Source organism: Hermetia illucens, chromosome 1 (assembly GCF_905115235.1).
Source record: "Hermetia illucens chromosome 1, iHerIll2.2.curated.20191125, whole genome shotgun sequence".
In the NCBI taxonomy this organism is placed as follows: Eukaryota; Metazoa; Arthropoda; class Insecta; order Diptera; family Stratiomyidae; genus Hermetia; species Hermetia illucens.
This window is the reverse complement of record NC_051849.1, coordinates 9834947-9862267: the sequence shown is the minus strand read 5'-3', so window position 1 is coordinate 9862267 and position 27321 is coordinate 9834947. Positions and strand designations below refer to the sequence as shown.

Here is a 27321-nt window from a genome sequence, read left to right as displayed (position 1 = left end):
GCGGCATTTTTGTTGTCCCTTAAGAAGAGGGACATGAAAACCCTAGTAGGGCTTTTGACCGGACACTGCCCCTTAAACTACCATATGGAAAAGATTGGGGTAGTGGTTTCGGCTGTGTGCACCCAATGTGAGGAGGAGGAGGAGACAGCCCTGCACTTTTTATGCAGCTGCCCGGCATACTCAGATCTCAGACGAAGACACCTTGGCAAGGTTTTCTTCAATGAAGAATCTGCACACTCTCTGCCTCTGGAGAATGTTCTCAGATTCGCTAAAGCCTGCGAACACCGTAGGCGGGAAGCCATTGAATAGGCAACTTACGGGGATAGTACAATGAGCCTAATAATGGGCTGAGTGCTCGGAGCTGCGTTGTTGCTCTAATTTGGAAGCTCTCAATACAAAGACGTCCATTTATGTATGATAAAACTGTTTTATTATCTATAAAAATATATCAACATTCTTTAGGTCTCTCGATATTAAAGTAAAGGACATACATATAGTAAATATTTACATATTGGTTAGACAACTTTAACATAGTCAAATACACTAAAAACAATAAATATTACATCTACTGGTTCGTACAAATATAATTCTATAAAATATATATCCCACCATAGTTCCGAATTGTTAGTAACACCCTTTTGGTCGATTCTATAATATTTCTCTTAACAGCTTAATGCGTTTTGTGTTCGTTAACTCAGGTAAACGTTGAAGACTAGGACATGTAAGTGGTGCAACTTCCGAATGTTAGGAATATTCTCTGCTAATGAAACAGTTGCAAGGCGTATCTGACGTCATATACTTGACTGGATACTAAGCACAAATGCCAACGATGACGATGAACAATTAATTTCAATCAATATTGCTATATTCGTTCTAATATCATAACTTTGGTCTAATTTTCTGAAGAATGCATTCAGCACCGACTTCGCCTACTATAATGCCACGTCCCGATATTTCCGGTAGTCATCCGATTCGGATGTCCCAACCGATTGCTTGCTATTCGTGTTGCTTCGATTTGCATAAGGATGTGTGAATCCCCCGTAACCGACGCCACCACAACCTACTAGAGGATTATGCTGGTGATGATAGTATGCAAATGGAAACCGGAGAAATTGGTAATGCGGAGGTTGCTGCAGTTGCGCCGGTCCAAACCCTCCCATCATCGGCCAGAAGTGGTAGTTTTGCAACAGATTATTGCCGTAACTTAGATCGTTTTTGAGTTTAGTAATGTCCTCGAGATTTTCAAGTGAGACACAATTTCTTGCTAATTTGGTACTTTTGTTTGAGTCGATTGTGCAATAAATGGGGTCATCTGGCGCTACTTTCATGCTAGTCACGTCCTGGAGGGGTGGTTTTGTCTTTTCGTTTACGTTTTTCAGATTTTCGATATTGTTGTTCAAAATTTTACCATCACACTCGTCGATAGATGATTTTTGGTTGAAAGTTGGAAGGACGTATCGTAAGTCCAATAGCGATTGTGTTCGTTTAGCTGAAATTAGATTACGATAGTGTCATTAAGTAAATTAATCCTTAATATGGGTTACTCACAGAAAGCTGCTTGTGGTGGGGGATAAGGTCCAATGTATTGTCCGGGATGCAAGCCAAATATACTTGCATTGAATTCGTTGTTTTGAGAGTAGCTATCCTGGAAGGGGGGAAACATGGGATTCATTCCTCCCTCGTTCACAACAAAGCCAGGATTATCGTAAGCACTAGGTCTTCGACTCCTACGTCGCTTTTTACTATTTCGTGTCGAGTTCGACTTTAATGCCGGCGTAGTTGGTGGTGGTGTCTGAAGCTGCAGACGGGCTGCTAAAGTCTGTAGCTGAGTCAGGACTTTCGCTTCACGACGCCATCTGCGAAAAAAAGGGATTCAGTGAATTCAAAATTGTCCCACATGACTTCATCACAATCAAATCTAGGACTTACTTTAACGCCGTCGGTATTACACATAACAATGTTAGGCAATTGATTATCAATCGAATTAAATATCCTACAAGCTCTGTCAATCCATGTGTAGATTGTAGACCCTAAAATTTGAAATAAGTCACAAATTGAGAACTAATAAAATGAAACCATGATACATACCCAAAATTGTGTAGTCATAATCATAACGAATGCTAGTTCCGGAATTGAAAGAATTCCGACTATCACAGACCAACTAAATAATCCCCATGGTAGTCCTGTGACTAGGCCATGTATTAGGATCGTTGAGGCAACAAACATTATGAAATATCCAGCGCATAATAAATACGATGGAGTTGGAAGGTCTCCATGAGCTTCCAATAACCAAGAGACTTCGCATGAGAATGCTCCTAGATATACTATCTGAAAAAATTAAATAGGAGAATGAATGTTAGATATATCGAAACATAGAACTGTACAGAAATTGATATCATGATGAAAGGCGAATAAGTTGCATACACAAAAATATAAGTAGCACCTCGGGCAACCACTTCTCTTAAGTTTTCGCCCTTACGGCGGTAGATAGCTTTACGGTTTTTGGCAAGGAGCGCAACAGGAATCACTTCCGCGATCACCATCATGGCCGGTTCAAAGACAATGCGGTACGTAGGAGCCACTCGTAAAGCTCCTCGTCCTTGCACTTGAGTAAGGCGCTTATGACGCACCTCCTTGTCAAGGGCATCATCTCATACCTCCGCGCCATAGACCAGAATCGATTGCGTTGCTCCCATAAGGAGACGTCTCCTAGTAGATATAAGGCCCCCAACATTCACCATTAGCCGAATCAAGGCCGAGACTCCAGCTGCAGCCCTGTTGGCTGTGACTTTGATTTGCTCGATGAAGCCCATCTTCGAGTCGAGCATTAAACCAAGCTATTTAATCGCTAGTTTTAACTCTATAGTCAACTCGCTAATCGATATGGGACGCACGGTCGGAATTCCCTTTCTGGTCAAGATGACTATTTCGATTTTTTTCCAGCGCAAAGCTGAAACCATAAGCAGTTATCCATCCGCTTACCCGTCGCATCAATATCCCACCTCTGCTTTGCGTCTGTTCAACAGTGCATCCGGCAATGAGTACCGCAACGCCGTCTGCATAACCAACCAGGTGCGATTCTTCGGGCATATCGAGTCTCAGCAGATTACCGTAGGAAGCGTTCTAAAGGTCCGGCTCTAGAATGGATCCCTGTGCTACTCCCGATGTGATTTCCATCCTCCTCTGGTCCTCTAGCGTCTCATAGAGTGGGGAGCGGTATTTCATATAATCCCTTAATATCCGCAAGGGATAGCTTGGCACGTGGAACGAGTTTTCTAATGTGGTCTAGCATATCTGCCCATCTTACGCAACTACGGAAGGCATTTCTGACATCAAGCCTTATGAGGAGCACTATCCGTCGTCCTATAAACCGCATTCACGACCATAGCAGCATCAACTGTGGTTTTCCCTACCTTGAACCCAAACTGTCTTGGAATAAGTCCCCGGCAGCGCCGCATCAGCGAGTCTACTCTTGATGAGCTTTACAAGCACTTTACCGGCCGTGTCAAGCATACACAGCGGTCAGTATGCAGACGGCAGCTCCGGGTCTCCTTTTCCCTTGCTGATCAGCGCAAGTCTACCCACCTTCCAGCGACAAGAAAAAGAGCCCTTCTTCCAGCAAGCGCTGAACGCCGCAAGCAGCGAGTCCGGCCGCTGGCGGAACACCAGTTTATACCACCGCTTCTTCGAGTTCTTTCATTGTGAAAAGAGGGCAATCCTCGACGCTTTCCGCGCTATTGACATCAACCCGTACAGGATGTCTGGGGAATAATGCCCGTGCAATGTGATCCATTTTGTCGGTACTTAGTATGCAGGGCTTCTGTAGAACGCCGATTTGGTGACAAACTTATAGCCAAGTCCCGTACACAGGCAGGGGGAGCGTCGAGCTGGTGCACGCCGGCAAGTAGCATCAACCATTTCGTACGCGACGTACTGTTGATCACTTGCCGAGAAGTCTTCCAGAACCTTCCACCCGTCCACCGATGGTGCCACAGACTCCGATGCAAAAGTGATGTCAGGGATGCTTCCTTCGCAGCCTGGGCGCTGAAACGTTGGCGTGGATCCCATGTTTAAAACTACCAGTCCGGTTCTTGCCGTCATTTCCAAAATCCGTTTCTCTCTGGAGTCCGGCTGAGGCATGCCCCATTCAAGGGCACTCCGGTGCATGTTAATTTTCAAAATGCGCATCATACTATTCACGCCTTAGTCCTTTTCAGTTCCGCGCTAAAGATTGAACACTGTCCCGAGCCCGCAGTGTATGCGACGCTCTCACCAGACGCGCCCCGATCCCTGCAGAGAACGCAACTTGCAGGTCTTCGCTTGGTGCTTGCAAGCGCTTACTGATGTGTGTCCATAGTCTCCTGCATACTAGCCATGCAATTTTGATTTTCAAGGTGATAAGAAGTTTCCTCCCATATTGCTCGGGGACTTCCAGCACGGCGAGTTTTTGGCCTCGAGCATTTACAGAGGTGATACCTGTCCGGGCATTGATTATCACGGGACATTCCCGCTTAATGGCCCCCTCCACTTCGACCTTTCCTGTGAGAGAGAGCACATATGCTCTAGACTAGAAATGAGAGCCTTCTCCCCAATAACCCCTTGACCGCGTGCTCTTGCTAGTCGTCTTCGAGCCCAGTTCGACGAGGACTCCGCCACCCTTCGTTTTCCGTATGGAACACACTCTATTCCGTTGCCTTTGGGTTTCATCCTGTAGCGAATTTCACTAAGGACTTCCGCAAATGTCTTGCCTTCCGTCGGCTTAATGAGCAGAGCCGACGGTCTATTCATCTTCGTTTCCTCGTCTTTTCTACTACTGGCTTTCGCTTTGCAGCTTCCTTGTCTTTGGACAGATGGGCCTCTGCCGGCGCAGTCAGTTGTTTCCTTTTGTCCTTCTACGCCTTCTTTTTTTGGGGCCTGGAAACTACTTTGATAAAGCCTCCTTGAGGCATTTCGTCCTCTTTCCGCTTTTCTCCAGTTCGCTTTGCAGTGGACTATCTGCTACCTAGGATGCAGGTATACTGCTAGGTAGAGGGTCAGGACTACTTTCTCGGGCACCTAGAGGACGTTACATCCCGTATCGTAAGCGATTCGTTGAAGGTCGCTGACGAACCCTGAGGTAACAAACATTATGAAATATCCAGCGCATAATAAATTTGATGGTGTTTGAAGGTCTCCATGAGCTACCAGTAACCAAGAGACTTCGCGTGAAAATGCTCCTAGAGGGGTGTGGGAGGTCAGAGAGCGAAGGATGTGCAGCCATCAAAAGTGTCGTGACAGGATCGGTTAGAAAGGTACGCGGCAAGCCATGTTACAAGTAATATTGGAACACCGAGAGAAGTGAGTTTGCACAAAGTATCTTATGATTTACGGTGTCGGAGGCCTTAACAAAGCGGGTGTAGATGGTATCCACTTCCTGCTGTGATATTTGACTGCAAAGTTGGTGAAGTCGAGCAGGTTGGAGGCAGTGGTTCTACGTTTAACAAAGCCGTGCTGCTCTTTCATTATGAGGTGATCAACGTACAACCAGCCGCTGACATACCTTTTCAAGACATCGGGACAGGAGGAGAGGAGTGAAAGGGGCGGTAATTCTGTAACAAGAGAGTGTAAAAATCAAGGGACTTAGGAGAAAAGAGCACGTAGCAAAAAAGAAGAGCTGATAAAATAGTATAGCAGATGTTGAGCACTTGATCGCACGATAATGGAGAAAGGAGGGGGCCCAGCAGATTGTCGTCAGTGTTGAGTTCAAATCTTCGAAATTTGCCTTACGACAGTTAAATTTGGCAGGCTAGGATAGGATAGGAGAGTGGAGTCGGGTGATCTGAGCATAAAATGGGCGTCAGGAGCGACGTAAGAGAGGGCATGAAGGGATTGGGAAAAGGAAAGGTTGGAGAGGACAAGATTAATAGTACGATTTAAGTGATTTCTGGAAAGGTTAAATTGCTGGGCCGTAAAGTGGATAAAGAAAAGAAAGGGTAGGAGGAGTTATTGGGGAGGGAAGAAAATCCAGGGGTAACAGGACAAGAGAGCATAGGAAGGTTAAAGTCGCCGCACAAGATGGAAAGAAAAGAGGTGAACAAAACGTTTAGGAGTTCTGATAATCCGTCGAACAAATCGTGATACAGGAAAGGGAGGCTTAGGGAGAAAAAAAATACAAGATATGATGAAGGGCTATGCATTTGGCACAATAACTCATACAGTGATGAAATATGATTTCGGTGCGGAAAGGTGACTGATCACTATCAGAGCACCTCCAGCGTTTGATTTGCCAAGTGCAACACAGTCTCTGTCTGTTAACAAGATGATGGGAATTTGGAGAGTACTCCCCTCCGGGTGACAACAGACGCGATTCCGACATCAGGTTGTTTCTGAGTGCTACCGCAAGGCTCTCTTCATCTGGTAGTCAGTCTCTGAGAGACGTCTGATTACAAGATTCCGGCTATCTGCACACCTTTTGGACTCTTCAAGTTTACTAGGATGACTTTCGGCTTATACAACGCTGCGCAGACTTTTCAGAAGTTCATGTACTCTGTCTTACGAAAGTTGAACTTTTGTTTCGTCTACATGGATGATGTTTTGGTCTTTTCCTCCTTCAGAATCTGAGCATTTTGAACATCTTGAGTGCATTTTTCAACGTCTCCTTGAGGCCGAAACTTATCCTAAATTTTATCTGAGTGTAATTATGCGGTGTTTCCAACGATTAATTATTTGAAAGAATAAAAAAAAAACTTGTTGTTTCTTTCTCGTTGGTTTAGATATTCATTCTTGCATGTACAAGGTATTCCGATATTTCGGGAACCACTTTTCCCTTCATCAGTGCTAACAAGGACTTGAAAAAGAAACAAGTTTTTTTTATTTCAAATTATCCTAAACGTTGAGAAATGCTGATTCCTCCAGAGGCAGGTAAAATTTCTGGCCCATTTGATAAGCCATGACGGTATGCAACCTGACCCAGACAAGGTTGAGGCGATAAAGAGCTTTCCCCTACCAACCACAGTAAAGGATCTGCGAAGGTTCTTGGACATGTTAAAATTTTATTGTCATTTTTAACCCAAAGCCGCTCATCACTTAGCGATCCGGAACGCCTACCTGTTTGAGTCCAAAACTAAAGACTCTCGCGAGGTTGCGTGGTTTGCTGAAGCCGTCTATGCGTTTGATGCAGAGCCCCTCGTCAACTTTGGCACTTGAGTTACATAAGCCAGTTTATTTCTGATATCCAACACCTGTCTGAAAAGACAATGATGTGGCAGACGCTTTGTTTCGAATCTCGAGGTCACAGTCCCCGCCGCAGTCGATTATACGGCAATCGCCGAGGCACAAAAAGAGCCTGAAGGCAAACTCCAAATATAAATTCAAGGAGTCTTCTATTTTTGGTTCAAACTCTTATGTGCTTTGCGAGATCTCAGATTAGGGACCCAGGTCGTTCATTCTGGTCGATTTTCGTATTTAAAACAGTATATGATCTTGTCGTCTTGTCGTGTCCAGGCATCACTGATAAATACTTCTGGCCGTGCGTGAACAACGACAGTAACTCTTGGGCCAGACAATGCATCGCGTGACAGAAGTACAAGGTCAACAAGCACGTTCGAAAGGAAGCAGGTGTATTCCCTAGGTCAACAAAGCGCTTCCACCATCTCGGCATCATCGGCCCTTTACAAGATTTGCACAGATTCGACTATTGCCTCACAATCATCGATAGGTTTACGCGGTGGCCTGAAGCAATACATCTGCCTGACATTACGGCGCAGTCGTGTGCCGAGGCCCTTTGTCGAGAGCGGATTCCGCGCTTTGTTGTTCCAGCCGTTATCATCACGGACCAGGAAATGCAATTCGAATCTACTCTTTTCGCGTAGTTAGGAAAGCTACTGGACTTCAAACGGCATAGGACTACTGCATACCATCAACAGTCTAATGGTATGCTGGAACGTTGGCCTTAATGATTCACGCCGATCCGTCGTGGTCGCGGTCCTTCCCTTTCGTCCTCCTCGGTCTCGGTACAGCCCAACGAGAGGAGTTCACGGCCAGCCCCACGGAGATGGTGAACAGAGAGAATCTGCGCCTCCCCGCGGACCCAGAGCAGGGTTAGGCGACTCTGGAATGCTGCTTCTGCTCAGGGACGCGGTTTCGAACCAACCGACTCTACCTTCCCGACACGTGACAATTGGCTTCATATTTTTCAAACTGCAGATAAATCGAACGAAAAAAAAATAGCTAATGCTGACAAGTGTTTGCCGAGGAGAATAGAACCATAATAGTATGTTCAATTGAATGTTGAATTAATTTTCATCTGTGAGAATAGGTATGAGTTTGTAAAATTAATTATGAATTGAAACTAAGTTGTTTTTGCTCTAGCCCTCCTTACGAAAGCGTCAGTTCTCCCGATTACTTAGGATTCCCCCCATCATGTTTGAAGCGGTAAACGTTGGGGTGGGCCGTCGCATGGCCCCCCATGAAGAAGATGACTCAAGGGTAGTCCTTCCCTATCTATCCCGTGCGTTAGTTTTCTTTGCGATTTTGCCCCCTCCCTTATTAGGCTGTTTGGCAGTTTAGCACCTTTCGGATTGAAATTGTCACTGGTATCAACCCGCCTTGAGATTTCACGTCTCTATTAGAGAAGTCTACCTCGGGTGGGTTTAGTTTTGTTGACTCTTGAGTCAAAGCACGGGATAAAATCTCTGTGTGCGGACAGGGAGATAATATTTAAGAAGCACATGCCATCCGGTTCCACATATTATATCGCGCAATCGTTTTCACGACTGCCAAACTTGTTAGGGAAGTTTGGTTGGTTGACAGCCTTGACATCTGATTATTGTACCGTCTTGGAGCCAGCAGTAATGGTGACAACAGAAGTTATTCCAATTGCTCTCCATGTGGATGAGTGGAAGTTTATATACCTCACAACAGACGAAACGAGGAAAATCAGGAAGTCGTAACTTGTGAAGAGAAAACCCGCACTCTCAGCGCAGGGCAGCAATCGTCGGAAAGAGAATTGAGCGGTAAATGGGCTACGCATCTCATCAAAGACGTGCGACCATGGTTCAATCGAAGCAACGACTGCATTTACTGCAAGGATGTGTTGGATGATGCTTGCCACATCTTTTTCTTTTTTTTCGATAGAAGACGGCAGCGCCATTGCCTATCGACGGAAGGGTATCAAGTGCCTCCGGACCTCATAATTGAGAGCAAGGACACGTGACATTCAAGGCATTCTTAAGCGGGTCATCTCATGTGTCGGATTCGCGGAATCGAATTTTTTTTGCATGAATTGTATCTAGATATAGTCTAGAATATATGGGCAAAGTGATTTTTTGATATTCAGAGTCGTTCGGAAATTATAGTGTTAAATACGTAATAAGTCGCATGCCAGGTTTATGTCGATCGCCGTAATAAAGCGAGTATTTATCGGTCCGAATGACGCTCGAATGACTTCACTAAAAGAACAAGAATTGAAGCCAAGGCCGTACATGTGTTTCTTCAAGAAACCTAAGGTTTATGGACCAGGGATAGCAGATTAATGGTCAGTTAAGATTGTATGCCTAAAAATGGCATTCTATTTTTTAAATGCGTTTTTCTCGAAACTGCATGTGGAAAATCGGCTGCCACCATAGCTCCAAATCTATCCAACGAAATTCTTTGAAATTTTCACGACTTATTCAGAACATATTTCTACGGTCCGCAAACTAGGATAATTGCGATTCATTCAGTAGTTTTTTTTTATTCATTGAAGAAGCCATGAAAAAACACCAAAATTCACAAAAAAAAAGTTTAACACCGTACTAAAAATTTAGTTTTTAATATTTTTTTAGTAATCCTAATTTGCGGACTGTAGTTAAGTCTGTACTTTAAAATGTCGTTTACTTTTTTTTTCTTTAAGATGATCTCAGCGCGCTCTAGCGTGGTAGCTGAAAACACCTTTTTTGGAGATGGGTGTATAAATTGCTCTGCATCTCCATAATGAACTATGCGATCGGACAGGAAAAAATACTATGCACGCTTAAGATATTACTAAATCTATGGTGAAAAATTCGTATTTGTATCTTTATCCAGTTCTTTACAGAAAAATGCTAAAAAAAGCCAAAAAAAACGGCTTTCACACGGGATGGCCCCCTTAAGTCGAAAAAGAGGAAGATGGATAGGAGAAACATCAGGGTAGTTGGGATCTCTGAACCACAGGGTTGTGCTCCTACATTGAATAGGCCAGACCTTAGGTATTGTGTCCGATGGTTCCGAATTAGTGTCTTAGAAGCAACAGGAGGCATTTTAGCTGATAGTCCGTTTGAGATAGGAGTCCGTCCGAAAACAGTCTTCGAGGCCCTCAAGGAGTTTATTAACTTTAGGGTAAGACTGCTTTTTTTTTTGTTGTGAGCCCTGGGGCTGAATCTAAGAACTAGGACCCATCGAATTTTACTTCTCTTGCCCCCTACTTCATAGTGCTAATTGTGATCTGCTTTCCAAGGAGGTTACCAGCCATCAAGCATGACGCGTGGTTTAATTTTAGGGAAATAGGAAGTTATAGTAATTTTATCAAGAATTTTTAGGTGATTTTAATTTATCATTGGTAAGGGGTCCAAATATCAAAATAATTTCAATAATTTCTACAAAAGATCATTTACTTCTAATTAAAAACAAAATGTTTTCGAAACTATCTCAATACTCAGGGGCTCCTTAAATTGATTACTTATAACCAGTTTGTACCAACAAGTTTTCAAGTTAAATTAAAAAAAAAAAAAATTGAGCAGAAGAATCACCTGCAACTCTCCCTTTCATCAAATTTGTGACCTACATTACACCAAGATGGCCTAGAGAAGAGAAACTCGGACCACATAATCACATGTGAATGTTGCACCGGAATGCAAGGCAAAAACTGCATCATTTGAGACGGTTCTGAAGACAGAACGCAAGGCTGATCTTCTGTAGCCCGTACTCAGTTGATGTGCATTGCTTAAAACATGCTGCGCTTTTCCCCAAACTGGGACTACATATAACACGCTCCTCCTACGTTCGGCATTATCCTTCTCAGAGCCATACTCGTGGTGGATACTTTTTCACAAGTATGCTCTATGTGCTGCCTAAAATTGAGTTTGCCGTCAATCATCAACCCCAAGTATTTGGTGGCCGGCTTGGAAGTGATAATACGATTCCCAATTCTAATGCAAGCATCATTTCTCTTGCGGCGCTTAGTGATGACGACCGCTTGCGTTTTTTTCTCCGCAAGTGCCAGTCCAGCACTCACAACCAGTGCTATATCGTCGGCGTAACGCACTACCATGGCCTCCAGAACCGGAAGGTTAAGTACGTCATCATAGATGATTTTCCACAATAGTGGCTCCAGTACAGAGCCCTGTGGGACACCTGAGGAGACAATGTACTCCTTGGGCCATCATCGGTATTATACCAGACTGTCCACTCTTGCAAGTAGTTATCGACAATAGGGGCAAGGTAGGTGGGAACATCAATCGTCGCCAGAAACTTTTGTATAAGATTCCAATTGGCCGAGTTGAATGCATTGCTCACATCCAGGGTCATCACCACACAATATTTGCTGGTACAACCCCCTTCCGTGAATTGCATTTTCGGCCCAGCCAGCAACGATTTTGATGGCATCAATGGTTGATCTGGCCTTATGGAACCCGTACTGCCTATCTGGAACGCCTCCTTGACTCCCGGCGACCAGGAGTAATCTATTTTAAATTGCCCGCTCCAACATTTTCCCCATAGTGTCTAGAAGACATATGGGTCTATAGAAGGACGGTTCGCCAGGAAGTTGGCCAGCCTTAGGAAACAGCACCTGCTTCTGCCGCTTCCATGGCGCAGGAAAGATACCCTCGAACATGTACATTTCGATCAGCTCCGCGAACATTTCCGGTCTACATTTGACGGCAAGTTTGAGGACCTTCGTCGTGCAGACCTGGGGTTTTGCTGTCGCCTATTCGACTGCAGTTCTTCAGCAGCTGGTCCTTGGGGACTGGTGAAATGGGCTTCACATTCAAGGGGCGCTGGAAAGTGTCAGTACCCCGCCCCCCTTGCCGGGGAAATAACCCCTGGGTTATTTTCAACAAGAGCATAGGGCACATGATCTGATCCTATCGCGATTTTATAGGCGCTACCCCACGAATTTATGTCCGCTTCCAAACAGAGCTCCTTAAAACATTCCCTCTTACTCCGCTGGATGGCGAGCTTGAAGCTCTTGCGGGCTTCCCTTGACAGATCCTACCGATTGCCCTCTGAGCCGTTTGTGTGGCTCGTTGGCAAATCGATCAAAGGCTGGCAAGCTCACTATTCAACCAACAATTGGATCTTCTAGTGGGGAGTGAACATCTCCTAGGCATCGACGCGTCACATGCTTTAGAGATGCTTTTTTGACATGGAGAGCGCTATCCACTGAGGTACCTATTTTGCTAGGCAGGTCTAAGCACACCCCCATGAATGTTTGCTCACCCAGCGCTTTTGCAGACTATCCTGGTGCTCTTTTGTATTTCAGCTTGCAGGGTTGGGGTCTCCTCCCCTGTGGCGCCGTTCTTAGTTCAAAGGTGATTGCCTGGTGGTCGCTGTATGTGAAGTCCTCGTCAACTTGCCAATACATGTCACGTGCCAGCGCAGGGCTGACAAAAGTAGATCTACATTGAACCAGTTCCCACTTTCCGATAAGTTTCTACATCACCTTCGTTGGCCAGAACTACATCCAACTGGGCGAATGCTTCTAATAAGCGCCGCCCTCTTGCGTTAGTCTCTTTGCTGCCCCACTCGATGACCCACGCATTAAAGTTACCGGCTATCACCTTTGGAGTTCGTCCCCTTGCGTTGTGAACAAGATCGGCTAACAGGTCTTCAAACTCAGGCATTGTGACGCTCGGTGAGGCGTAGCAGCTGTATAGGAATATGCCGCTTATTTGTCTGTCTGTCTGTCCGTCACATGCATTTTTCTCGGAGACGGTTGTAGCGATTTACACCAAATTTGGTGGAAAGGTGGAAACTGTGAACGGTCACGCATATAGTGAGTTACATCATTCTACATCGAGTTAAGGGGGGTGCGCAAAACGGGAGTGTTAATTTTTTTTTTAACTAAATATAGTCATGTGCGATACCAAATTAATGGTCTCGATTAGTACTTTCCGAAGCCGTTTTGACATTCGTTGGAAAGGTAGGAAGTGCGGGTTGCAAGTGATCATCTCTTTAACGGACCCATTCTTAGAAACTACCCATCCGAAATATCTGAGGAAAAACCGGAGGCTGCCACTATATGGTGCCAAGGCTCCGAAATAACTTACATACCGATATCTATTCAAATAAAGTTAGTAATAGTATATTACTACTAGTTTTTAGTAATTGTCTGCAAAACCATCTTAGGTTCATTCCAGCACCACGAAATTGCAGCTATGTAGGCTATAATGGAGAGCATGATCCTTGTAAAATAAACACATAAAACCTTTCATAACTGAGGCGTCCAGCTTCCTGTTTCTCGATTTATTTTGTATTTCATTTCCAGATTTAGCTCACGTATTGGTCATTTCAATAGGTACACGCGAATCCCCATGTTTCTATATATTTCTGGATCCGTTGCGATTCCACGCATCGGAAAGGACACCTGATTTTTTTTAGAAAACAACACGTGAGGGATCGAAGCGCTCAAAGGACCATCCCACATTCTCTAGCTTGGCTAGCACAGAGGCTTGCAAGCACTTATCGACGGAGCGCTTCGATGGAATTTCAATATTTGCGAAGAGACCTTCATGGTTAACTTCGCCAACTTTTTAGATTTGTGGGATAGCCCTCCTCTCTTGGTCATGTCCGGCCACCCAGGATAGTCGTTTGACAATCACATCATCATCTGATTTGTCATTGCAATTTACGACAGGGATGTGTCGAACACCATAATTGAGAGGAAACACACCTGGAAAAGAGTGACATGTTACACTCAAGGCGTTCTTAAGTTGAAAAAGAGGGAGATGTATAGGAGAGACACCAGGTTAGATGAGGCTCTCTGAACCACGGGGTTGTACTTCTGTTCTGAATAGGCCTGGCCTGACGTATTGTGTCGAACGGTTTCGAGTTAGAAGTCCTAGTCCTAGAACCAACAGGGGGGCATTTTAGCCGGCAGCCTGTTTGAGATAGGAGTCCGTCCCATAATAGTCTTTGGCGAGCTCAAGGAGTTTATTAACTGTAGGGTTTAGTTAGTTAGTTTAGTTAACTGGGGGGAGCCGCAGCTCCGAGCACTCAGGCCATTATTAGGCCCATTGTACTATCCCCGTAAGTTGCCTATTCAATGGCTTCCCGCCTACGGTGTTCGCAGGCTTTAGCGAATTTGAGAAAATTCTCCAGAGGCAGAGAGTGTGCAGATTCTTCATTGAAGAAAACCTTGCCAAGGTGCCTTCGTCTGAGATCTGAGGATGCTGGGCAGCTGCATAACAAGTGTAGGGCCGTCTCCTCCTCCTCCCCACATTCACCCCAATCTTTTCCATATGGTAGTTTAAGGAGCAGTGTCCCGTCAAAAGCCCTACTAGGGTTTTCATGTCCCACTTCTTAAGGGACAACAAAAATGCCGCTCTAGTCGCCCTAGGCTCTTTGACAAGGATTTTCGCTTGCCGGCAAGAGTCCAAATTTCTCCACTCGGTTGCGTGAGTCCTTGCAATTTCACCCTTCAGAGTAGACTTGACAGTAGATGGTCGGATTCCAAGAGTTGGTTCTGGCCCCACCATTGTGATCCAGACCCTCGGCAAAACCAGTCTGTCAGCCTCCTCATTACCGGCGATGTTAGAGTGCCCGGGCACCAACATCAGGAATGTTTCGTTCAGTCGGCTAAGTTTCAGCAGCACCTGGTGACAACTCCACATCAACTGGGTTGATATGTTGTTGCCATTTAGTGCTGATAATGCCGCTCGACTGTTGGAACAGATTCGAATGGTGTGACCCCCCCATTTTTGTTGCAGACATTCTTCTGCTGCCAATAAAATAGCATATATCTCCGCTTGGAATATGGTCGTCATTTTTCCGAGGGGTCGGGCCAGTTCTATAATCGGATTCTCCGAGAACACGCCTGCGCCCGATCCATCCTCCATGACTGACCCGTCGGTGAAGTTTATTAGGTCTGTAATCTGAAAAGACTCATGGCCACTTGTCGACCATTCTTCTCTTTCGGTGATTACGACAGTGTAATCTGGAATCTGGAAACCATATGATCGGTCGGCATCAGGGCTACCGGATATTTTTCAAAGAATTTCCAGATAGACGCATGACCGTTTGATTGACCGCCTTTCCACGCCCCAATGGTATCGAGCATATATGCGTCATTGGCTGCTTCCCGTTTCACCTTCAAGTGAATGGCGGGTAAATTTAGGATAACTTCAAGTGCCGCAGTCGGCGTAGTACTCATTGCTCCAGTAATACTTAGGCAACCAAGTCTCTGAATCTGCGTTAGCAGCTTCCTGCTGCTAGCAAAGTTCAGTCTTGGCCACCAGGCGATGCATGCATACATCAAAATGGGTTTTATTATGGATGTATACATCCAGTATATCCGTTTAGGTGAAAGTCCCCAGGTCTTACCTATCGCATTTCTACAGCACCAGAGCAATCTGCAGGATTTCTGATATTGTTCCTGGATATGATGCTTCCACGTTAACTTGTACTTGATTGTTTGTGGCAGCTGGATTTCCGTTCCTGCTAAGGTGGGTAGCGTATTGCTGCCCCACCTGACGTTCCTAGTGAACATAACTAGACCAGTCTTCCTAGCGTTCACTGTGAGTCCATTGCGGAGGCACCAGCTGTGGATTTCATGCAGAGTTGCATTCAAGCAGTCACATACTGTGTCCGTAAACTTGCCGGTAATTATTACGGCTAGGTCGTCCGCAAATGCTTGCGCGAAGACTTTTTTGTCCTCTAAGAGCCACAACCGGGTATCCATCACCAAGAGCCATAACAGTGGAGAGAGAACCCCTCCCTGTGGGCAACCCCTGAGACATCCTGCTTCAATAGACTTCTGGCCGACCGATATGTGGATTTTTCTCCACTCTAGCATGTGAAGGATCCAACTGATTAGCAGCGGTTCGATTCCATGCTGTCTTGCCGCATCACAAATTGCCGCGAATGAGACATAATTGAAGGCACCTTCGATGTCCATGAATGCGCCTAAGGCGTATTCTTTTTCGGACATCGCCTTTTCAATTATAATATAATATAAGCATGTGCTAGGCCTGCGCGATATATATTCCGAATATGTAGACCCATGGCATCCATTCCCTCTATTACTAGCGCAGGGATGATGCCATCCGGACCTGCAGACTTGTATCTATGGAAAGAGTTAAATGCCCATTTCACTCGCTCCAGTGATACTTCTTTACATGTCAGATTCCAGTCTCTCGGTTGAGGGTTGTATGCACCTGTTGGCCCCGAGATTAGATTTTGGATGCTGCCTGGGAAGTGTACTTCAAGCAAATGATTTGCCGTTTCTTCATCGCTTTTTGTGTACTTCCCATTCTGTAAACATAAATAACCCATTTTCTGGCTGCGTTCTTTGACCAGAATCCGCTTCAGCTTTGAGGTTGCCTCAAGAGAGTTAGTCTCTTCGCAAAAGCGTCTCCAAGATGACCGTTTGGCCGATCTTATGCTCTTCTTTAGAGCCTTCTGTGCCTCTTTATAGCGATTCCAGCTAGTGCTTGATTCGCCCTTCAGAGCACGATTAAGGAGCATCCTTGTCGTTCTCCTCTGTTTTGCCAAATCCCAGTTCCACCATGGTGTTTTACCCTTCTTTGGCATCTTGAGTGGACAGCTTTCTTCGAAAGCTTGTCTCATGCTAGTTGTGGTCATTTGGGTTGTCTTCTCAATTCCAGCAATGGATTTGATGCGCTTCCCAGGGATCGTGACTCGGGCGTTCAATTCTGTTTGATACATTACCCAATCTGTCTTCCCCGGATTCCGAAATGGACTGGGTGGAGGTGGATCCATGCTCATAACGAAATCAATGCGTCTGTGATCCGAGAGTGTGATATCGTTTGATACTCTCCACTCTCCGATCAGAGCCGCGATGTCAGGAGATGCCACCGTGATGTCGATGACCTCTCGCCTGACCACGTTGAAGAAAGTGGGTTCATTACCCACATTTAAGATCTGCAAATCGGTTCCTACTAGATACTCCAATAGTCTCGATCCTCTTGCATTGATGTTCGAACTTCCCCAGCATATGTGGTGAGCGTTGACATCACATCCTGCTATTACTCCCATGCCTCTACTTTTGGCATATTGGATAGCTCTGATGAATGTTCCACTGGGAACGTCTTCTGCGTCGTAGGGGAAGAGTATGAGCACCATAGTATGTATCTCTTTATCTCCCTGTTGACTTTTTATGGTTAGCTTAGCCGATGTGGTGTCGCCATCACATAGGTCGTTAACCAGGTTAGCCTGGAAGTCTTTGGAGACTACCATGCAGGTGCGAGGTCGATCGCTTCTATTGGCATACAATAGGTCAGCCTGTTGGAAGTTTAGGCCCCTAACTGCCTCAGCAACAATCCACGGTTCTTGTATGAGGTATATAAATGTCTTGCAGCTATTGATCCGACGACTGATAAGTGCAGTCGCCGCTTTACAATGCTGCAAATTTACTTGGTAAATAAGGCACCTCATCTACGTTTCAGATGTAGATGCCGGGGGCTGCATGTCCCCTTCAATGATTTTAGGAGCCGACACTTGTAACGTGACGGTCCCCAGCCCATAGTAGAGCCGGCAATCCGATTTTTCCCGAACCTTCTTAACATCAGGTTCGGTAACGCCGATAGTGAGAAAAGTTCCCGGCCTATCGGTTCTCTCTCCTGCCTTGCTGCCTAGAAGCAACCAGGTGGAAGTGTTAAGGTTGCTCTGTACACCAAGTTGCTCCAGAACCCCAACGCCATTTTGCTTTTCTTCTGGAAGCCAGAGAAAACACTTTTTGATCGATGGAAGCTCAGAGACCCTTTTCAAGGTTAGTCGCGCACCCTCCCACACATCGTTAATGGAGGAGCCGTACTGCCTGAGCCACTCGTTCGTGTCTTCTAACTGTAGGGTAAGAGAACTGAAATTTTTTGTGAGCACCGGGACTGGATCTAAGAACTAGGACCCATCGGATTTTCCTTCTCTTGCCCCTTAAAACTGCCCCCTACTCCTGGGAATTCGTGGTCGTGGAGTTATTTCACCAACAAAAGATCATTTATTTGCAATTAAAAACAAAATGTTTTCCAAAGTATCTTAATACTCAGGGGCCCCTTAAATTGATTACTTGTAACCAGTTTGCACCAACCAGTTTTCAAGTTAAATTTTTCACGAAAAAAAAAATTGAATAGAAGAATCACCTGCAACTCTCCCTTTCATCAAATTTGTGACCTACATTACACCAAGATGGCCTAGAGAAGAGAAACTCGGACCACATAATCACATGTGAATGTTGCACCGGAATGCAAGGCGAAGACCATTCAAAATCGGTAGATTTGTTAGATGTTGCACGTTATCTCGTTCGCTGCTGTTACTATCAATTCAAAAGGCTCATTTAATCTGCCTCATCCGAAAGGTCTACTTCCAATAGTTTTCAGACCGCATTAGATCGGATTCAAGCATGCACAGAATGAGTGGATTGGGATGGCTAACTGCTCACAACTGCTTCTCTGGTCATCTAAACACGATATACATATCTAATTGCACTCTTGTAACCATATAGCTGGTATCTATTCCTCTAAGTACCACATGTTGGTAGCTTCTCCATTAGAGTGCATGTGAAGCGATAAGGCGGAAGTAATGAACCCATATATGTTCTTCCAATGGATATGCATATGCTTAAAAGAGTTGTATTGTTGCGGTTGGACTGTGAATGTAATCGAAAACTACCTCGGGGTCAATTAAAAAAGAAAACTAGAATTGAAGCTAAGCCGGGCTCAGCCATTACAATGATTCTGTCGAACTGAGTGTAGTTGGCTGAGGAGTGAAGATCCAGGTAACCGGTGAAATGGCTGTGGCGCTGTGATAATGAGGAAAGGAGAAACCAAGTACCTGGCCCGTACCTGGTATGAACTGTTTGCAGGCATGCCACTATCGTAGGCAGTTCCATAACAAAACAAACCGCTATAGTGCACGTAAGAGCCCAAGTGATTGTTCAAAAACTTACTAGACACCCATTCGCGTCATACCCTTTTGTGTTTTAATAGCGCGACGATGCACACGGAATATCTGATTGGGACCCTGCCAGAGATTGGAGCTGGTTAGTCATAGCAGAGGCATTTTCCCCGAGTAGTGATTTGGAGCCTGAAGCAACGGAGGTTGTACTCTATGACTATCGGGGGGACATGGTGGATGCAGAAGTACAGCAAAGGAAAGCTAGCCGTTGTTAGGAGTGCTTAATATTCGTGTGGTGAGAAACGCCAAGCGTTTCCCGTCATGAATTCCGAATCAACAATAAATAATAAATTTGTTTTTGAATTGCCGTTTCCTTCACTTTTTCACAAATTGATGACTAGTAATGCTGAGCGGGGCAAGCACTGCGATTGCAATTTCGAAAGTACGTGCAAAACGCTGAACCCACCTTCCACATGCTAACTCCATCGTAACATTGAATTATGCCTGGTCTGGCTCCGTGGCAGATTCAACCCGTGACCATACTATGGAAACGATGTTAATGGCTAACCTACAAACAATGGGAGCAAATGGAGGACTCCAGAACCAGAAATTTTCAATGAATTTGCGTCTAATCGTAAGGTGTAAGGTGTTGCCTCCGCTTATTTACCTTATGATTCTTTGTATCCTCCAACAACGTAAGAGCTAAGGGATCCGGTGGCGTATGCAGAATCATCTCCCTCTCGGACACCACCTTGTCGTGGTGGGGGAGCCAGTAGTATTTTATTACTACACTAAGGGTGTCCAAAATATGAATCTGGAAACGAAGGATATAAACTCTCCAAGTGGTAAGAAGTCAGAGACTTCGAATCCACCCGCGACCATGAGCAATCATCTCGCGGCCGAGGCGCGGATTTTGGAGGCCTCACCACATTCATACTCGCCTACAGATCAATCTGTAGAAGGCATGCTTTCCGACTCAGTGGAAAGTTTGCACTTGGTGCCTACGACGAAGTTAGCCAGAAAGGAGAGTACGGAAACTCTCAAATTGGGAGAAACTGGAAATCCGACTACGGCCGGCCCGTCCGCGGTACTACAGCCCAAATCTACCCGCAAACGGAAGAGGAAGGCCCGACAGAAGGGAACTTCGGCCACTAAGGAGTGGGAACTACAGGCTGAATCCTGCCCGTCAGAACCTTCTCCTTCATCCTTACCGGGAAGAGCGGAAGAACGGGAAGCTGGTGACGTGGACGCTACTGGTTTAACGCCAGTATGTGGAAATGGATCCAAGTGGTCCGGACACCGTGAACCTGGAAAGGCCCTAAGCCGACGGCAGAAGAGAGCACTGCGAAGGAAGATGAAGCACCTTGGGAATGAGGACATGGACGTGGCTGTACCACTAGGCGCGGTAACGCTCAGAGAAATCGAACGCAAGGAAACGGAATCTCCGGCGGAAGGTGGGGATAAACTGGAAACCCCGGTAAGATCCACACTGGACGCACCAGACTCTTCTGTCAGCGGTAATGCGCGCAAGAAGCGTAAGACCAACACATCTGCTGTGGCCAACGCTTTATTGTGCTCCGCACCAGGGTTTATATCGACGCGTCTCGTGGGGATTAGGACCGGTGTGCCGGGAGGTGATCAAATCAGCGAGAGAAATCTCAATGAAGCTGGTCCCTCCCACAGGAATACGAACACGAAGGCGGGAAAGAAGAGGACGTATGCGCAAGCTGCAGCCTCTGTTCTGACTGCTGCCGTGGGAGTTTCCTCCAAGGATGGCAAAATGTCAGAGGGACAATTTACCATCCTCCAGGAATGCCTGTGGAAAAAAATGCTGGAGCCTGGAACGAAGCCACGATTTAACAATCAAGGTTTTCGTGATGGGCTTCTCTATTTGGAGTGCACTGACGAGGCTGCCTTAAAGTGGCTCCAGCAAGTAATCCCAACTTTGAGTTCCGGCGGTCGGCCCAAGTTCACTATTGTGAACACTGAGCTACGCAGGACAGAACATGTCGGATGTTGGCTACCGGGCCCTCGAAGGAAGGCAGAGGACATCCGCATGTTGGGTGAACAGAACCCGAGCATGGACTTTGGGCACTGGAGGGTAAAGTTCATGAAAGCCAGGAAAGACCAATCTACAAACGTGGAGGGCTTCAACTTGGTATTCGAACTGGACCAACAGAGTCTGAATGTGCTCAGGGGAAGTCACCATATGGTACCCAACTTTTTCCTATATAGACTGAAATTCAGTCATATCAGGAAACTGTAGGGCATCATCTCCATTTTGAGAGCGAAGAACAATGAAGGTCTTCGACTCACACAACGTAGAGCAAATTGTAGCATCTTCGGTGCGCTCTCCCACAATGGAGCCGCGCGCGGAGGATAGTGCATACAGGGGTGGAACCCCCGTATGGGGGCTCGCACTGGGGAAAGGACTGCAGAGTGAATCCTACCTGCTAGTAACTTCTCCTACACCTTCCAAGGAACAAGCGGAAGGAAGCGAACCCAGAGACGTGAACGGAACTGACTTGATGCCAGTTCGAGTAATCGAATCTATGCAACCCGGACCCCGCAAACCAATTAAGGTGCTAAGTGGAAAACAGACGAATGCTCTGCGGGATGAGATGAGATCTTTCGTGGATGAGAACATGGGAATTGCGGTACTTCCAAGTACGGCTTTTCTCAGAGAAATCAATCACGAGGGGATCGAGTCTCTGGCGGTACGGTGTGGGGAAACCCCGTCATACGCGGACTGCCACATACACTTTTAACTGTTTTCCATAAGACAATAGACTAAGTTTATGTCGAAAAACATAAAGATTGGTCAAATCAACCCGCAGCATGCCAAAGCTCCCTCCTACCTGTTGGCAGCGAGAATGATAAAGCTACAGGATTTCCCCTATATCTTTCTGGTGCAAGAACCGTGGGTTCAGTTTAACAGAATCTGTGGCATTGGATCAGTAAAGGGGGCTAGGATTTTCTACGACGAAAGATCCATAAGACCGAGGGCTTGCGTCCTGATGTCAAGACGGTTAGAGGCAACTATGCTGAGACAATATTGTTTCCAGGACTTAGCTACGGTCATCAGACAATACCAGATAAATGGCGAGAGAAAAAACATCATAGTTGCCTCCGCTTATTTACGCTATGATTCTTTGTATCCTCCACCAAGAGCTTAGGGATCTGGTGGCGTATGCAGTATTAAGTGGTCTCGAACTCTTAATAGGTTGCGATGCGAATGACTGCAAACGTAGGGTGCGCCCCTACGTTCATGGAACCGAGAAGAAGCGAAGTAATTGACCTAACAATCTGTACCTCAAAATTGATAGAGTTGATTACACACTGGCGAGTGCTAGACGAGGTCTCACTGTCAGATCACCGATATCTAGAATTCAATCTGACTATTGTGGGGGAACAGTCTGCAGTACAAAGACGGAACCCTAGGAAAACGGATTGGGCAAAGTTCAATGAACTTCTTGGCAATAAAGTACAGCTTCCTAGGCGACTCCTAGAAGAACTCCTTTGGTGCTGGAAGATGAATTGAAAACTCTGAGCTGCACACTTTTAGAGTACTATGAAGAAGCTTGTCCTATTTCCCGAGGCCAAAGCGGTAAAACGGTTCCTTAGTGGAACCGAGAACTGCAAAAACTCAGGAAATCAACCAGGCGACTTCTAAACCGTGCTTGCAAAAGTAATAAGAACGAAGACTGGTTAAATTTTAGGAACTCACGTCGTGAATATAAGAGGCTCGTTAGGTGTTCGAAACGAGACTCCTTTAGAGCGTACTGTGAGGAACTGGAAGGCGTAAGAGAGACATCAAGCCTGTGCAGGGTCCTCAAAAGGAATGAGTCGGCCAAGTTGGATTCTCTTAGAAAACCCGACGGTACTTTCACGAGCTCCAGACTGGATTCAGTACAGACCCTCCTGAAAGTACACCACCAGGGAGAACGAGTGAGAGAAGTGGTAGGGGGAGAGTTGACGGTTCTTGCAACCCCCCTTTCCCCCTCCCCCCCTTTTTTTAAGGAGGTGGAAATTTTCAAAAGACACTGGTCTGGACACATCAGCGTGTGGGATATTTGCCCACTAAAACCACCCCCGACTCCCTCCCTGCCCCGCGGAACCACCATAAGGTATTACATCACGGGGCGGAGTCAGCTCACTCTAGCTTTGTCACCTTTCTTCTATACACGGCGCACGTGACCGCGTTTTTCTCCTCTCCTCTGCTTTTCGCAGTTTATTTTGGATAGATGCGATCACGCAGTTGACCGCATCCCAATTCTCTTGATGTGCTAGCATTTTCGGCACCAGATTTTCTGGTACCAGCACCTCTCCTAGAGTCTCCTCTAGATTCCTCCTTTCTTACAAAAATCTCAGACAGTGGAAGAACACATGCTCTGGGTCCTCTGGGACTCCATCGCAATTTGGACAGTCGGGTGAGGTCTCCAAACCTGTGAAGGTATTGGAGATCCTCCATGCCCCGTGAGAAACTTGGTGAGATTATAATTAAACTCACCGTGTCGTCTCTCCAACCACCCCTTGATGGCAGGAATGAGCCTGTGAGTCCACCGACCCTTTCCTGAGCATTCCCACCGCCCTTGCCATCTATTTATGGATCCCTCCCTTTCAACCTTCTTCGTCCGCGATGAGGAAGAGGTTGGCTTCGTATTGTATATGTTCGCCATCTCATCTGCCAAGATGTCAATCGGCATCATTCCAGAGATGACGAACGCTGCATCATCTGAGACAATCCTGAAGGCAAAGTATACCCTCAGGGCTGTCCTCCTGTAGACTGAACTCAGTTTGATAGCGTTTCCTGACATTCGCAACGCCTCCCTCCAAACTGAGGTTGCATACAGCATGATTGAGGTAACCAGCCTGGCTATAAGCAACCTAGAGGTATGCCGTTGCCCTCCCACATTCGGCATCATCCTTGCCAGGGCCATACTTGCAGTTGATGATTTGTCACAAACATACCGCACATGTTGCTTATAGCTAAGCTTCCTGTCTATCACCACCCCCAAGTATTTGATGGTCGGCTTGGAAGTGATGATATGATTCCCGATTCTAATACAGGCGTAATTTCTCTTCCGGCGCTTAGTGATGAGGACCGCTTCCGTTTTTTCCTCCGCAAGTGTCAGACCAGAGCTCTTTAGCCAACTTTTAACAGCACCGACTGCCTCGCTTGAGTATAACTCAGCATCTTGGAGATGCAACCAGCGCTATGTCGTCAGCGTAACCCACCAATGTGGCTTCCCCCGGAAAGGGAAGATTAAGTACATCGTTGTACATGATGTTCCACAGTAGTGGGCCCAATACGAAGCCCTGCGGGACACCCGCGGAAACAACGTACTCCTGGGGTCCGTCATCGCTGTCATACCAGAGCCTCCTTTCAGTTAAATAACTATCGTTAAGGTGGTCTTCATACCGAAACCTGGGAAAGATGACTATTCTAATCCAAAGAACTTCAGACAAATCAGCTTGACTTCATTCTTGCTGAAAGGTTTGGAGAGACTGGTGGAGCGTCACATTCGTGGAAACGCACTTAGGTCACACCCACTTCGTGAAAACCAACATGCTTACCAACGTGGAAAGTTCTGTGAGACTGTTCTTCATTCTTTAGTCACAAAGATAGACGATGCAACTTTGAATGGTGAGTACGCGACGGGGGTGTTCGTGGACATTGAAGGGGCTTTTGACTGTGCGCCTTTTCAAAAACTTTGTGATGCCGCCAGAGCGCATGGTGTTGATGATGCTTTAATTAAGTGGATCCATGCAATGCTAACGCAGAGATTGCTGTGCGCTGAAGTGGGTGTCGATTGCTACCTGACTGCAGAAGCAACGAAGGGCTGTCGCCAAGGAGGTGTACTTTCGCCACTTCTGTGGAGTATGCTGATCGACTCACTACTATGCAAACTGCAAAATTTGCCAATACACGCTCAAGCTTATGCTGATGACGTGGCTGTGCTTGCTGTTGATCGGGATCTTGGAACGGTGTGTAGGAATATACAGCGTGCCGTTGATTTGATAGACAGCTGGTGCCTTAGACATGGTTTGTCAGTTAATCCAAATAAAACCACAATGGTTTTATTCACAAAAAGGAGAAAACTGGATGGACTTTGTCTCCCTGAGATGAGGGGTACTACCCTTCAACTCTCCGAAGAAGTGAAATATCTGGGGGTCACTCTAGATAAAAAACTTCTTTGGAACAAACATGTAGAGGTAAAGATGAAACGAGCTCTCACAGCTTATGGACTGTGCAGACGGACCTTTGCCTCGACATGGGGACTCAGGCCTCATGTGGTAATGTGGATATACGTTGCCATCATTAGGCCGATCTTTGTGTATGTATCCGTAGTATGGTGGGTTAAGGGGAGACAAAAAGTTTTCACCGTAAACTGGCCGCACTGCAAAGAACTGTTTGTCTGGGTATCACTGGTGCCGGCGCAGCTCTGAATGCACTACTCTATTTGCAGTTCCTGGATATATTTATTCAAAGCACTGCAATGAGAGCAGCTCATAGACTAATTAGATTAGATCTATGGGGAAACAACGGAAGTGGGGGGCACAGAGCATTGGAAGAGTTACTGGGAGGACTGAATCCAGTTCTTACAAGACCTTCCGATTCTCGTGTCCCCATACATCTGTTTGGTAAAAGATATGTAGTTACCCTGAAGCATAGATAGGACTGGGAAGAACCAGAGGAATGCGTGGCGGGATATACGGAAGTCTTCTACATCGATGGCTCAAAAACAGAAGAGGGTTCTGGAGCCGGAGTCTACCTCTCGAATAAAAACGAGAAGTGGGCTTTTCCTTTGGGATAATATGCAACGGTATTTCAAGCCGAAGTTTATGCGATCCTAAAGGTGATTGACGAGCGGTTGAAGGGCAGGCGCATCGGAATCTGCAGTGACAGTCAAGCTGCACTGAGGGCATTGAACAGTCCTTTGATCACCTCGAAAATCGTTCAGGAATGCAGAAACCGTTTGAACTCTATGTCTAGATTCAATACGGTGGAACTACTCTGGGTACCTGGTCACTGTGGCATAGAGGGAAATGAAGTCTCGGACGCTTTAGCGAAAGAGAGGGTCAATCTCCCCTATGCCGGGACCGGAGCCAGCAATTGGGGTATCAGTAGCATTGGCTAAGTCTGTTTTGAAAAACTGGGAACAAGCTTCCCATAATGACAGGTGGCAGAGTCTAAATGCTGCTCGACACACCAAACGTACCGCAAAGTTTATCCTGTCGAAAAGCAGGAGGGCTTGCAGGTGTATCTGTGGGCATTCTGACAGGCCATAATTCACTAGCTGGGCATATGTTCAGAATAGGAATTACTCAAGATGATACGTGTCCCTCCTGTAATGAGGAAGCGGAATCCACGGAGCATTTCCTATGGACGCATCAGGCATCAGATCTTTGGTTCCGATGTTCTCCAATTGCAACGGGTACCATCACATCCACTAACGGAAATCCTGCGATACGTTAACGAATCCAGAATATTCCGTTAGACGGGGGTGGCGAATACAATGGACCAACACGGCCTGAGTGCTCAGAAGCTGTAGCTTCTCCGCCACCATACACACACACACACAAGGTGTCCATGCAAGATCACAGAATAGAGTTATTCAGATTTTTTTTTTGGGGAATGGGATTAGTTCGTCTACTTATCCAAACTGTAACAAATTTTACCGCAACAATCTACAAGTTGCTTTGAATATAGCTCAAACCTTGAGCCCCCATGAGCCTAAAGGCCTTTGTCTTTTTAACGCTATACATACTCCAGATTTTGTATCTAGATATTACCATGCCTATCCACAGTGCAAGTATGGATAATTCATTTCTTACAATCAAACACCGCCAAAATACCGTTTATCTGAGCTTAACTCCATTCTTCCTAACAAATGCCGAGTATCTATTACCAGCTTCCGCAGAAAATTGCCACAAAAATCCAGATAAGCTGATTAACCTTCTGAATTGCATATTGTATCTTCAGAAAACTGTTTCCTAAGGTTCATCAGCGAACTCAGAGATGGTTCGAAATTCCCAATTCTCGATTTTCCTCTTCGATATTTAGTCCAAAAGCATCTGCGGCAAAATGGTATATTAGCGAGCATCCATCAACAATTGAGCTACATATTTTTATTACATTAGTTGCCGAAAACCACTACCTTAACCTTTTTTTCCGTCTTCAAGATACGCAAAGTGTTATGGTCATTGTTCGAGGTCGTTTTAGAAATTTCCGATGGAAGATTTGCTTGCTGT

The 27321-nt window shown here is 45.9% G+C and overlaps 1 protein-coding gene across 1 annotated transcript in view; it reads right to left on the bottom strand.

Annotated features, from left to right (window-relative positions):
- Nucleotides 1-428: 428 nt before the first annotated feature.
- Nucleotides 429-27321, bottom strand: part of LOC119661640 — a 112383-nt gene continuing 85490 nt past the window's right edge. Inside the window, exons 3-6 of the mRNA XM_038071068.1 lie at nucleotides 2089-2328; nucleotides 1930-2030; nucleotides 1549-1856; nucleotides 429-1489 (exon numbers count right to left, since the gene is read on the bottom strand). Coding sequence (XP_037926996.1) covers nucleotides 933-1489; nucleotides 1549-1856; nucleotides 1930-2030; nucleotides 2089-2328 — 1206 coding nt within the window. The 3' untranslated portion in view covers nucleotides 429-932. The remainder of the gene's footprint in view (nucleotides 1490-1548; nucleotides 1857-1929; nucleotides 2031-2088; nucleotides 2329-27321) is intronic.